General features: G+C 36.6%; 1 protein-coding gene and 1 long non-coding RNA gene across 2 annotated transcripts; both read left to right on the forward strand.

Annotated features, from left to right (window-relative positions):
• The first annotated feature begins 674 nt into the window (after positions 1 to 674).
• Positions 675 to 3,595, forward strand: LOC140016522 (uncharacterized). The gene is made up of 4 exons (XM_072070057.1): positions 675 to 1,869; positions 1,954 to 2,042; positions 2,561 to 2,900; positions 3,105 to 3,595. Exons 1-4 carry the CDS (start codon positions 675 to 677, stop codon positions 3,593 to 3,595), a joined length of 2,115 nt encoding a protein of 704 aa, XP_071926158.1.
• Positions 3,596 to 6,306: 2,711 nt separating this feature from the next.
• Positions 6,307 to 12,140, forward strand: LOC140016687 (uncharacterized). Its single transcript, XR_011822886.1, has 3 exons — positions 6,307 to 6,515; positions 7,914 to 10,058; positions 10,127 to 12,140. It is a non-coding gene; the product is annotated as an uncharacterized lncRNA (long non-coding RNA).

Raw genomic sequence — 12,140 nt, forward strand, 5'->3', positions numbered from 1 at the left:
CCTTGAGCTATAACTAATCCTAGTTCTTTTGGGATTAGAGGCAGCCAAGGCAACCATCACCCAAAGTCCAAAACACCCTCAAGTACCTTAACAGCCTTTCAACTGACTTCACCAATCCCAAAATCACCCAAAACAGTTTCCAAAACCAACCTAAACCGCCTTGACTCCTTGGAATTCTCAAGTCGGTAGAACAGCCAATTGAGATCCGATTTGGCTGGAAATTGAGGGCTGGTTTACACACCACTTGAGCTCCCTAAAAACGCCCAAAATACCCCAAAACCCTGACCAAAAGGCCACGAAATAGCAACTCCACAAATTCCAAAAAATTTGGTCTTCGGGTAGAGTTTTCTAGGATTTTCAAAATTCCAGCCTTGAAGTCATTTGTTTGCTTTCTCTTTGAGTCATTAGTCCTAATCTAAGTTTTAGGTCGTGTCTAGGTCTTCATTCACCTCCATTCGTTGCTACTATCTTGTGTCACTTGTTGACTAGTCAAGAATGTATCTTGCAGTGACGCCTAGTTTGTTCAACCCGAGTAACTAGCAAGCCAAGGAATTGTTGGTGAGATTCTTAGAGAGTGATACACTTGAGTGAAACATGAGCGTGAGTGACCTATACATTATATAAAAAAAAAGAGCGAGGAAGTCGTTTGCTTTCTTTTGCAGGTGTACCTAAGCATGTCTAGTGGAGTTGGTGACCAAGCAATGGATCTTCAACTACGCCTAGATGCCATGATGGGGGAGTTCAAGCAATTGCTTAAAACCTCCATTGAACCATTGCATGACCGGATTGATCAGTTGGAAAACTCGAGAAATCTACATAGCTCGAGTAAAGGTAAAGAATCGGTGTACTCCAATGATGAAGAGGATCCATTTGAGGGGAGGTACCAAACTGATCACCGTGCACAAAGGCGAGGAGATGACACCATTAAGGGTGTCAAACTCAAGATTCCCTCCTTCCAAGGTAAGTCGGACCCCGAGGCGCACTTGGAATGGGAACGAAAAATTGAGTTAGTTTATGAATGCCACACTTACACGGAGGAGCAAAAGGTAAATCTAGCAACCGTGGAGTTCACAGACTACACCTCCATTTGGTGGGACCAACTTAGACTAAGCCGAAGGAGAAACCATGAGAGGCTCGTGGAGACTTGGGGAGAAATGAGGAGCCTAATGAGGAAACGGTTCGTCCCGAGCTATTATAGTCAAGACCTCCACCGTCGACTACAAGCTCTCACCCAACGATCTATATCCGTTGAGGATTATTATAAAAAGATGGAGATGGCCATTATGAAGGCGGACTTGCGTGAGTATGGAGAAGCCACTATGGCTCGATTTTTGCATGGTTTGAGGCCCGAGATTGCCGAAATAGTTGAACTCCAACACTACCTCGACATGAATGAAATGTTGGAGAAGGCGGTTACAGTTGAACGGCGCCTCAAGAGGAGGGGAAGTACACAGTCTAGCACCACGTACCAAATTGAAAATTGGTGCACCCCTCAACCAAAAAGGGAAGAGAAGCCTATGGCTCATTCTCAACCTCCAAGGCCGAATGTTGTCCCATCCAAAGCAACGGCCAAGTCTGAATTTAAGGCTAGTAATGGAACTTCCAAACCGCGAGGTCGAGACACTCAGTGCTTTAAGTGTCAAAACTTTGGTCATATCGCGTCACAATGCACCAACAAAAGGACTATGTTACTGTTGCCGAATGGGGAAGTTGTATCAGATGAGGAAGAGGAGTACAACGGTATGCCACCTCTAGAAGAGGAAGAAAATGATTCGAGTGAAGAGATACCTACATATGAGGAGATTGGATACTTGGTGGTTCGAAAAGTCCTAACTACCCGCGCCAAGAAGGAGGACATGGAGATACAACGTGACAACCTTTTCTACACGAGATGTCATATCAAGGATAAGGTTTGTAGTGTTGTTATTGATAGTGGAAGTTGTGCCAATGTAGTTAGTCTACTCATGGTAGAGAAGCTAGAGCTCCCAGTCATCAGACATCCTAGACCTTATCGCCTTCAATGGTTGAACAATGAAGGGGAGGTCCGTGTATTCCGGCAAGTGAAAGTGTCATTCCGAATTGGCAGTATGAAAATAAAGTCACTTGCGACGTAGTGCCAATGCAAGCAAGCCATCTCATTCTTGGGCGACCTTGGCAATACGACCGAGATGTGGAGTTCAAAGGGAGAGCCAACAAATACGTCTTTACTCATTGTAATCGAAAAGTGACTCTTGTGCCCCTCACCCCAAAACAAGTGTATGAAGATCAAATGAAACTCCAAAAGGAGTATGAGCTAGAACTTGAGAGAAAAATGCAAGAAAAAAGTGAGGAGAAAAAAATTGAGGGTATGGCCGAACCTCTAGGGAAGAAAAAGGCTACAAGTGAGTCGGCCATGAGAGGAGAAAGTAAGGGGAAGCTAAGCTTGCTAGCAAAAGCCAAAGATATAAAGCGAGCTTTGTCTTCCAACCAACTCTTACTTGTACTTGTGTGCAAAGAAGAGTTGGTCATCTCATCTATACCTACTGAGTCTTTACCTCCTTGTGTCTTGTCTCTTTTGCAGGAATTTGGGGACATTTTTCCTGTGCATGTGCCCGATGGACTACCACCCTTAAGGGGAATTGACCACCAGATTGATCTCATTCCTGGAGCTCCATTGCTTAACAAGCCGACCTATCGCATGGGCCATGAGGAAATAAAGGAATTGCAAATGCAAGTGGAGGAGTTACTAAGGAAAGGCTGGGCTCGAGAAAGTCTCAGTTTATGTGCTGTACCTGTGATTCTCGTGTCTAAGAAGGATGGAGTTTGGAGAATGTGCACCGACTGTAGAGCAGTAAACGCGATCATGGTAAAGTATCGTCACCCTATTCCTAGGTTAGATGATATGTTAGATGAACTACATGGTGCCATTATCTTTACTAAAATTGATTTGAAAAGTGGTTACCACCAAATAAGAATGAAAGAAGGTGATGAGCGGAAAACTGCTTTCAAAACTAAACATGGTCTATACGAGTGGTTAGTGATGCCTTTTGGCTTAACTAATACCCCTAGTACTTTCATGCGTCTAATGAGCCATGTTTTGAGACCTTTTCTTGGGAAATTTGTAGTGGTTTATTTTGACGACATATTGATCTATAGCAGGAGCTTAGAGGAGCACCTTGAGCACCTCAAAACTGTTTTTGATGAACTTCAAAAAGAAAGGCTATATGCCAACCTTAAGAAGTGCACATTTTGCACTGACCGTGTTGTATTTCTAGGATATGTGGTAAGTGCGCAGGGCATTCATGTGGATGAAGAAAAGGTCAAGGCCATCCAAGAGTGGCCAACGCCTACCTCTGTAAGTGAAGTGCGCAGCTTCCATGGCCTAACAAGCTTCTATCATCGCTTCGTGAAGGATTTTAGTACCATTGCTGCACCTCTTACTGCGGTCATGAAGAAGAATGAGAAGTTTTTTTGGGGGAAAGCACAAGATAAAGCTTTCCAATTGCTCAAATACAAACTCACACATGCACTACTTTTCGCACTACCTAACTTTAATCTTACTTTTGAAGTGGAATGTAATGCATCAGATGTTGGAGTAGAAGCCGTACTGATGTAAGGCGGCAAACCAATAGCCTGCTTTAGTGAGAAGTTGAATGGCGCGGCTCTCAACTACTCTACCTATGACAAAGAGTTATTTGCCCTTGTACGTGCCTTGGAGACCTGGCAACACCACCTACGCGCCAGGGAATTTGTCATCTAAACTGATCATGAGTTCCTCAAGCACCTCAAGGGACAACAAAAGCTGAGCAAAAGGCATGCCCGATGGGTAGCCTTCATCGAATCATTCCCATACGTCATCAAGTACAAGACAGGTAAGTCTAATGTGGTGGCTGATGCTTTATCTCGTAGACGCATCTTGCCCACTGCTTTAGATGCCAAACTCCTAGGGTTTGAGCTTATGAAAGACTTGTATTCAAGTGACCCTGACTTTTCGAATGCCTATGCGAATTGGGGAAAATCTAACTTTGAAAAGTTCTATGTGCATGATGGGTTCTTATTTTATCTTACTAAGTTATGCATTCCCCAAGGCTCTATTCGTGACTTACTTGTCCATGAGTCACACAGTGGTGGACTAATGGGACACTTTGGTGTCACCAAGACTTTAGCTATGTTGCAGGACCATTTCTATTGGCCACGCATGCTCAGGGACGTGGAGAGGATTGTTGAAAGATGTGGTGTGTGCCACAAAACTAAGTCTCGGGTCAACTCAAATGGTTTGTATACTTCTTTACCCATACCTCACCAACCTTGGGTTGATATTTCCATGGATTTCGTGCTTGGTTTACCCCGGTCTACATGTTTATTTGGATGTGATTTTATGTTTTTACTCCCGATTATTCACTAAGCATATAGCTTACCCCGTTCTATTTGTTTTCCTTAGCAGGGGCCGATGCGGGGATCGCTCGGGAAGGTGTATAGACTTTTGATTTATAGAATAGTTGAATTTACCCTAGTACTTATTATAAGTTGACTGGTAGGATATATATATTTGTTGTGGTGGTTATAGTTGGTAACTTCTTTAGGGTTTACTTTCTGGTACTAGTGATGTGTATGGTTTGATGTAATAGTTTATACAACTTTTGAAGATGTAATAGTATAAATAGAACTTTCTTTTAGCGTGAAATCTATTTTCTCGTGTTTTGGTATCGAGTCCTGGCGGAAGCTAGGCAGACGATCCGCTAAACCCTTTGGCACGCCTCTGGGTAAGGTGGGGTCGTCACACATGCCACCTTCTAGAGAATTCTTATTGCACTAAACCTCCTCTTTTTTTTCAATAGTTCCTTTCACATCCCACTAAAAAGGAAAAATTGCATTTTACCCCACACACAAATTTACTCTTAAGTATGTGATAGTGTTTTAACAAATGTAGCTCATAAAATTTGCATAACAATTTTTCAAGTGTTGGTTTCAAAGAGGAAGTGTTAAGGAAAGCACTATGGTCTGCTCCTAAAGTAATACCACACACACACACACACACATACATACATACATACATACATATATATATATATAAATAATATATATATGTATATATATATACTTACATAAGTATATATATATACATATATATATTATTTATATATATATATATATGTAAGTATGTATGTATGTATGTATAAACAATATTCAGTTTCTATTTTGGAAGGTTGTTGACTTGACTATTTTAATCTTGTGTCAAGTAAACTATCTATCTTTTCGCTACATAGAGGAATTTAATGTTTGTGTCTTTTGGTGTTTTTTATTATTTTCCTATTTTTGGTAACAATCAATCTCTTTTCTTTTTTACTTCTTTATTGATAATAACTTTCAATCAATTTATTAGTTTCCGCCTTATACGTTTGTATTTATTATGCCTTATCAAACTTTTTTACCGAGCAACTTATAGTTTTTATTTTAATTTCTCTTCAACCACTTTTTTGTAATTTATTATATGACTTGCTTATACATTAGAAGTTACTATTACTAAAATTTGAATTTTTTTTTTCCTAGAATTCATTCCTTTAGTATTTATAACAAATTTCAAATCAATCTCTTATTTTTTATTCTTTTTTTTGTAACAATTAATTTCCTCCCTTTTCACTTCCTTATTTGTAGCAATTTTTATCAATTTATTAAACTTTTTGCCTTATATACATTTGTATTAATTATGTCTTACTAAATCTTTATGCTAATAAAATCATAGTTTTTATTCTTTTTTAAGTCTCCACAATCACATTTTTACTCTTATTATTTAGTTTGATTATATGTTGGAATTTACTATCACCAAAATTTGGACTTTATTTCTATAATTCAGTACTTCTTTTACTATAACAATTTTCAATCAACATATGGATTTCCTACTTTATACATGTTTTTATTGGTTTTATTTTTCTTGATTTTTTTATCTATAGTTTCAAATAGGGGTGTCAATGAATCAAACTATTCACGAACAGTTCGCGACCAACTCGATCAAATGATTGGCTCGAGCTCGAGTTGATCTCAAACTATTCGAATATTCAAACGAATTGAATTCGAGCCGAAAAATGTTATGCTCGATAAGCTCGCGAGCTTATCGAGCTTAAGGTGTATTTAAATATATAAAATTTTATATTTATAAAATTACTTAGATATATATAGTTGTAAGCTTAATTACATGTTGTACTCATTAAAATTCAAAATGTAATAGGGGTATTCTTGTCTTTACAGAAAATTCTAAAAAAAAAAAAGAAAAGAAATTCATATATTAGACCAAAATTAGGTCATTTTCCTCATTCTTGTCCGTCGTCTTCTCTCCTTCTCAACAAAGTGAATGAGCTTCCTCACCTCAGTCCCTAATCCCAATTCCAAATCAAACCCAGTTTCAAACCCTAATTTGGGTTGCTAACTTCATGCCTCTAGCCTTTTCCTTTCTCTGTTGTCATCATCTGCCGATTGGAAGTGGATTGTGTGGCAAGTGTAGCTAGCAGAAGCGTGGAACTTGGAAGCAGGTGCAACAGGTAAGATATGATCCTCTTCTATTGCTACATTTTCTTGTTTTCTAGTTTGATTGAAGGCTCCTTTTTGAATGTTTGGTTTCCAGATGAAAAATCTAGACATTATGTCCTATGAGTGACTTATGTATTTGAATTATGTATTTGGAATATGTAAAATCTGGACTTGGATTATGTAAAATCCGGACTTATGTATTTGGACATTATGTCCGGACATTAATTATACTCTTGACAAATCCACAGGTTTGGACTCCTATGAGTGACTTATGTCCTGTTTCCAAATTAATTTATAACTTGTGGGAAGGCTTACACTATGTGTGCACATTAAAATGATATCTGTATGTCATATTTTGTATGGAAGTATTTGGATTTTTGTAGATTCCTCTTATTTTTCGATAGTTGGTTAATTGTTGCTCAATTACATTCTGCTCCTTGGATTTCTTCAATTTTTATGAAGTTAATTCATTCACTTACCATTTAAAGACATTCACTTACAGTTTAGAGCGCAGGATTTAATGGCTCAAGACATTACACTTACAGTTAATTCATTCACTTACAGTTGAATTTTAAATAGTCGAAGTCTATGTGTTTTAGTTTCTCGTAGTAGAATAATTTGATTATGGCCCATAAAATCTTCCTGATGTTCATGTGCTTTCTCAATTACTTGGCTGACAGTTTGGTTTAGTTTGGGATATTAGGGGACTTAGAAAACTTGAGTTAATAGAGAAAAAGAAAAGACTCTAAACTTGACAAGTTTCTTGCCTTTTGTTTGAGAGTTTGGGAATGAAATGGAATGATATCCAATATGTTGAGTATTGCTGTTAGTCTACCGTAGATTTCACTTGTATTATTCATTGAGTATAATTAATTTAGGCAAAATGTGTGACTAGAAAGGTTTAACAAGCTTTCATTTCACTTTCCAACATTTCTCCCCATATCTGAAATTCAATTGAATTATTTTTCTCCAATGTCTTCGTTTACCTCAATCAAACTGCCAAACAGGAGAATTTTCATTTCTTCCTTCTTTTTTCTCCAAATTGAACTAGCAAAACATTTGGTTTGTTTGTAGTAGTAGACTTGTAGTTGAATTTAGATTTGAAGATGTATGTCCTAAAATCATATAGGAATAGTTGAACAAGACAATATGAAAAAAGCAACATCTATCAAAAGTTAAAGGTTTCCGTTCAACTACATACTTACCTGTCTTCTTCAAAGGAAACAAGAGCCAAATTGTATATCAGTAGTCGGTGCTTGCATTATTAAATTGGTTGTTTATTGAATCTCAATACAATTAATTAACTTTAACTAATACTTTAAAAATTTTAAATTTCACTATTACAGCTGTTTGAATGGTTGGATTATTTGTGAATATGGTTGGATAATTTTTTTTATTGTAATATTTAGGTCAACCCACAGCCCCACTTGAACCTTATTCCAATCGAATTATGTCAAGGGGAGGTTTTTCTAATGCAAATTGTGAAGAAAAAGATTTTGTAAGAATGGGAGTCGATCCTCAAAACTCACACAATATTAGTGAGGAAGGTAATGAAATAATAAATCAACAAGGTGACGATGACCAACAAGCTGAAAATAGAGAAGATGGAGACAAAGAAAGTGGGCAGCAAGGCATGGAGGAAACTGAAGAAGGCAAAAGAACAAGAAAGTCTAAAGCTTGGGATGACTTTTGAGAGGTTGTAGTAAAAGAAAAAAGAAAGGCAGAATGTATTCACTGCCTAACCAAATTAGCTTGAACTACAATGGGAACCACTTCTAGCATGATAAGACACAGCAACAGTTGTGTTAAGAGGAAGATTCGTTTAAGACAATTATTACAAGCTTTTCAACAATCTATGCTCAATTTCCCACCTACTAATGCACCTATACTTCCTATTCCTCCACTACATTCTAGCAAGTTTGAGATGGAGATGATGAGGGAGGCAACTGCTAAATGGGTGTTGATGCATGAACACCCATTTAGCATTGTAGAGGAAGACGGGTTCAACTACATGTAGAAACTTGGGATGCCGGAGTGGAAAAAATTTGCTCATAATACTTGTAGAGTTAATTGTGTGAAGATTTATGAAACTAAGAAAAAGATATTGAAAAATCAGTTGAAGAAAGTTGAGACAATAAGTTTAAACACTGATTTGTGGAAGTCCAAGAACCAGAAGATCGAGTATATGGTGGTCACAGGGCACTGGATTGATTCCTCTTGGAAGCTACAAAAGAGGGTCTTGAACTTTACCTATCTTCCTCCACCTCGAAGAGATATTGACATTTCGGATGCTTTATTCAAATGTGTCAAAGAGTAGGGCATTGAAAGCAAAATTTTTACTATTTCAGCCAACAATGCCGCAACTAATGATGTGGCTATCCGTTTACTAAAGGACACGTTTTCGAGGTGTAACCCCTTAGCTTGTGGTGGCAAAATTTTTCATGTCTGATGTTGTGCTCATGTGCTGAATTTGATGGTGTAAGATGGTCTCGAGGAGATTCTAGACATAGTAGAAAATGTTCGTGAAAGTGTTGACTTTGTGGGCCAAAGAGAAAGTCGAACAATTTTATTTTCAGAAATTGTGCAGCAACTTCGACTCCCCGAAAGAAAGTTTATTCATGATTGTAAGACATGGTGCAACTCTACATTCGAGATGTTGAACTATGCAATCAAATTCAAAGAGGTTCTTCCAATGTATCAAGAATGAGACATACAATATTATTGTTGTCCATCCAAAGAAGATTGGGAGAAAGTTGAAAAAGTATGCAGCATTTTAGAGACATTTTGGGCAACCACGAACATCATTTTAGATAGGGACTATCCAACTTCAAACTTGTTTCTTCAAGAAGTTAAGAGAATAAAGCTAGTTTTGGATCGTAAGGCTAATGTTGATGATGATTTCGTAAGAGCAATGGTAAGAAAGATGAAATTCAAAATTGATAAGTGTTAGGGAGAATGTAATCTATTAATGGTTGTGGCTGCTGTCTTAGACCCCCGACAGAAAATGACTACTATAGAATATTGCTTTCCTAAACTTTTTCCACCTAATGAAGCTTAGCAAAATATTGAAAAGATTAGAAATGCAGTCTTTGAATTATACAATGAATATTTGCATGCAAATGAATTTCATGAGGGTGGAAATAGAAAGGATTCCCAGATATCTTCAAGTAGTGTTTCTAAAAGCAGTGCTTCTGGTTCGAGTTGGGATGATTTTGATGAGTATGTAAGGGAATATAACTGGAGAAGCTCAAGAATCTGAATTACTCGTCTATTTGGAAAAGGGTCCAATCAATATTGATTCAAATATGCCGCGACATAAATTTGATTGTTTGAATTAGTGGAAGAATCGCAAGCTGACATACCCAATTTTATCAAAGATGGCAGCTGATATCCTTACTATTCGTATTACTACAGTTGCTTCTGAGGCTACATTTAGTGCCAGAACAAGAGTGATTGACTCTTATAGAGCCTCATTTGCTCCTAAAACTGTAGAGATATTGATGTATGCTGGAGATTGGTGCTAAAACCTTCATGGAGTGAAAAAGAAGATGAGTGTAAGTTTATTTCAAATTCAGGTTATCGATACAAAATTAGTTTATGTCTTATTCTTTTTTTTCTACAGAAAGTGAAAGCAGCAAAAGAAATTCAACTTCCCATAAAAGGAATGTGATAATTGGAAAGGTACATAGCTTGTGTTTAATACTTCGATTCCTCTTCAAATATCTTGTTTTAGATTTTACTACTATTATTTAATTACTTAAATTATTTATTGTATGTAGGGTCTAGAGTTGAAATATGAAATCCATAAGCAAAAACTAGAAAGGAAAATTGTGGAATGGATAACATGCTTCTGTTTTAATGCTTTAATTGCTAAATTTGTTTCACATATTTAAGTATGATCATTTCTTGACAATTGACATTGCCTGTCGAAGACATTAACTTGAATGTTGACACATTGTCTATGTTTTTTCTATTTGTGTGACTTGGTGGACGTTGGTTGTCTAACTTATCTCTAAATTTGGATGTTAGTTTTGATGTTAAAATATGTATGGATGAATTTGGATTTTCGTTGGGATAACGGCTAAAAAATGTTGACACTTTGGACTTTAAATTGGTACTTAAAGCTGGCTTGTCTCAATCATATGGATGAGTTTGGACTTTGGAAATTTTGCTTTCGTAGATTTTTGTGGAAATTCTTGAATTTTTGAATAGAAATGGTAGATAAAAGACTGAAAGAGCGGATTCTGCTCAGTAGAATAGCATATTGTTTGGTTCAGCTATATGGCTTTTATAAAACGAGCATAGGATTTAATGACTCGAGTTCGAACTCGAGCTCGAACTCGATTGCATATTCGAGCGATTTCGAGCACGAGCTTGAGCCTCATGATTTTCTTATGAATCAAATTCGAACATGCAAAACTAATATTCATCGATCTCGAGCTTGATCTCGAACCTTAAGAACTTTGTCAAATTCGAACTCAATCAAACTAGTATTCGAGTTCGATTCGATTCGTTGACACCCCTAGTTTCAAACGATATTTAGTTCTTTTTTTTTATATTGTTGATTTTACTTTTCTTGATTTTTTTATCAATCAACCCATAGCTTTCGTTTTCTTAATTTTCTTATATCATATTTTCTATTTCTATTATTTGGTTTGATTATTTGATAATACTTCTAGATATTGACGATTTCATTTTTTTTAATCATCTTGTATTTCATATTTTTACCATATGAATCATCTTGATCCATTTGAGATTTATAAGTAGTTATTCTTTCGAAGATTTTTTTGTAATTTATTTCTACTTTAAGATCCAATTTCTTATTGACTTATTATAGGCCAAAATTCAGTTTGATGTAAGAATAGATTGGGAAAAATTCTTGGTTTCTTTTCATAGTTTTCTTAAAACAAATAAAATAATTGCCTCCCAAATTAATTTTTTCCCAAAATTTATTATTGTAGTAAATCAAAACTATCCTCTATCTACTAGGTTCTTTTTTAGGAAAAAATTTATTCATCAAGGCATCAAATTTTGAGTGCACTTATGTTCTATTACTTTTTTTTACATCTAAAGATTCTATATTAATTTTTATGTTTTTTTTATTTTGTATAATCTATCTAGGATGTCTATCTCTAATTTGTAAAATTGATGGACATCTTTTTGTTTCTTTTCTATTAAAGGATTTTTCTTATTAATTTCTTTTCTTTACTGATGCGGTTGAGCCCGAGGCCTATGGTGCTCAAGTAGACCCTGTGAAGGTGCCCCAAGGCCCAGTGACACGAGCACGAACCAAGAGATTCAAGGAGTTGCTTCACGTCTTGGTCCATGCTGTCCAAGCCCAAGAGAAATCACCCATTGAAGGAATTGAGTTGGAAGATCCTTGCAAGACCACTAAAGTATTGCTGACAATTGAAGTTGCAAGTATTCAAACTCCAAACGGCAGATTGGGGCGCTGAGCTGTACGGTCTATGTATTGTTGGGCCAAACTTCGGCCAAGTAAAAGAAACGGGCTGGCCGAATTTTCTTGATGTTTTTTCAGCTTTATTAGGGTTTAGTCAAGGCTATAAATAGCCTTAAGTGATGTTTTACATTCAGTTTTGCGATATTATTAATAAAAATTCTAGAATTTTGTTCAA

This window comes from Coffea arabica, chromosome 11c (assembly GCF_036785885.1).
Source record: "Coffea arabica cultivar ET-39 chromosome 11c, Coffea Arabica ET-39 HiFi, whole genome shotgun sequence".
NCBI classification, from domain to species: Eukaryota; Viridiplantae; Streptophyta; class Magnoliopsida; order Gentianales; family Rubiaceae; genus Coffea; species Coffea arabica.

Coding starts and splice junctions, on each gene's coding strand:
- LOC140016522 (XM_072070057.1), top strand. CDS start 675: ATGTCTAGTGGAGTTGGTGACCAAGCAATGGATCTTCAACTACGCCTA. Junction 1,870..1,953: donor GGAGGACATGGAGATACAAC/GTGACAACCTTT, acceptor GTGCCAATGTAG/TTAGTCTACTCATGGTAGAG. Junction 2,043..2,560: donor GGTTGAACAATGAAGGGGAG/GTCCGTGTATTC, acceptor TCTCTTTTGCAG/GAATTTGGGGACATTTTTCC.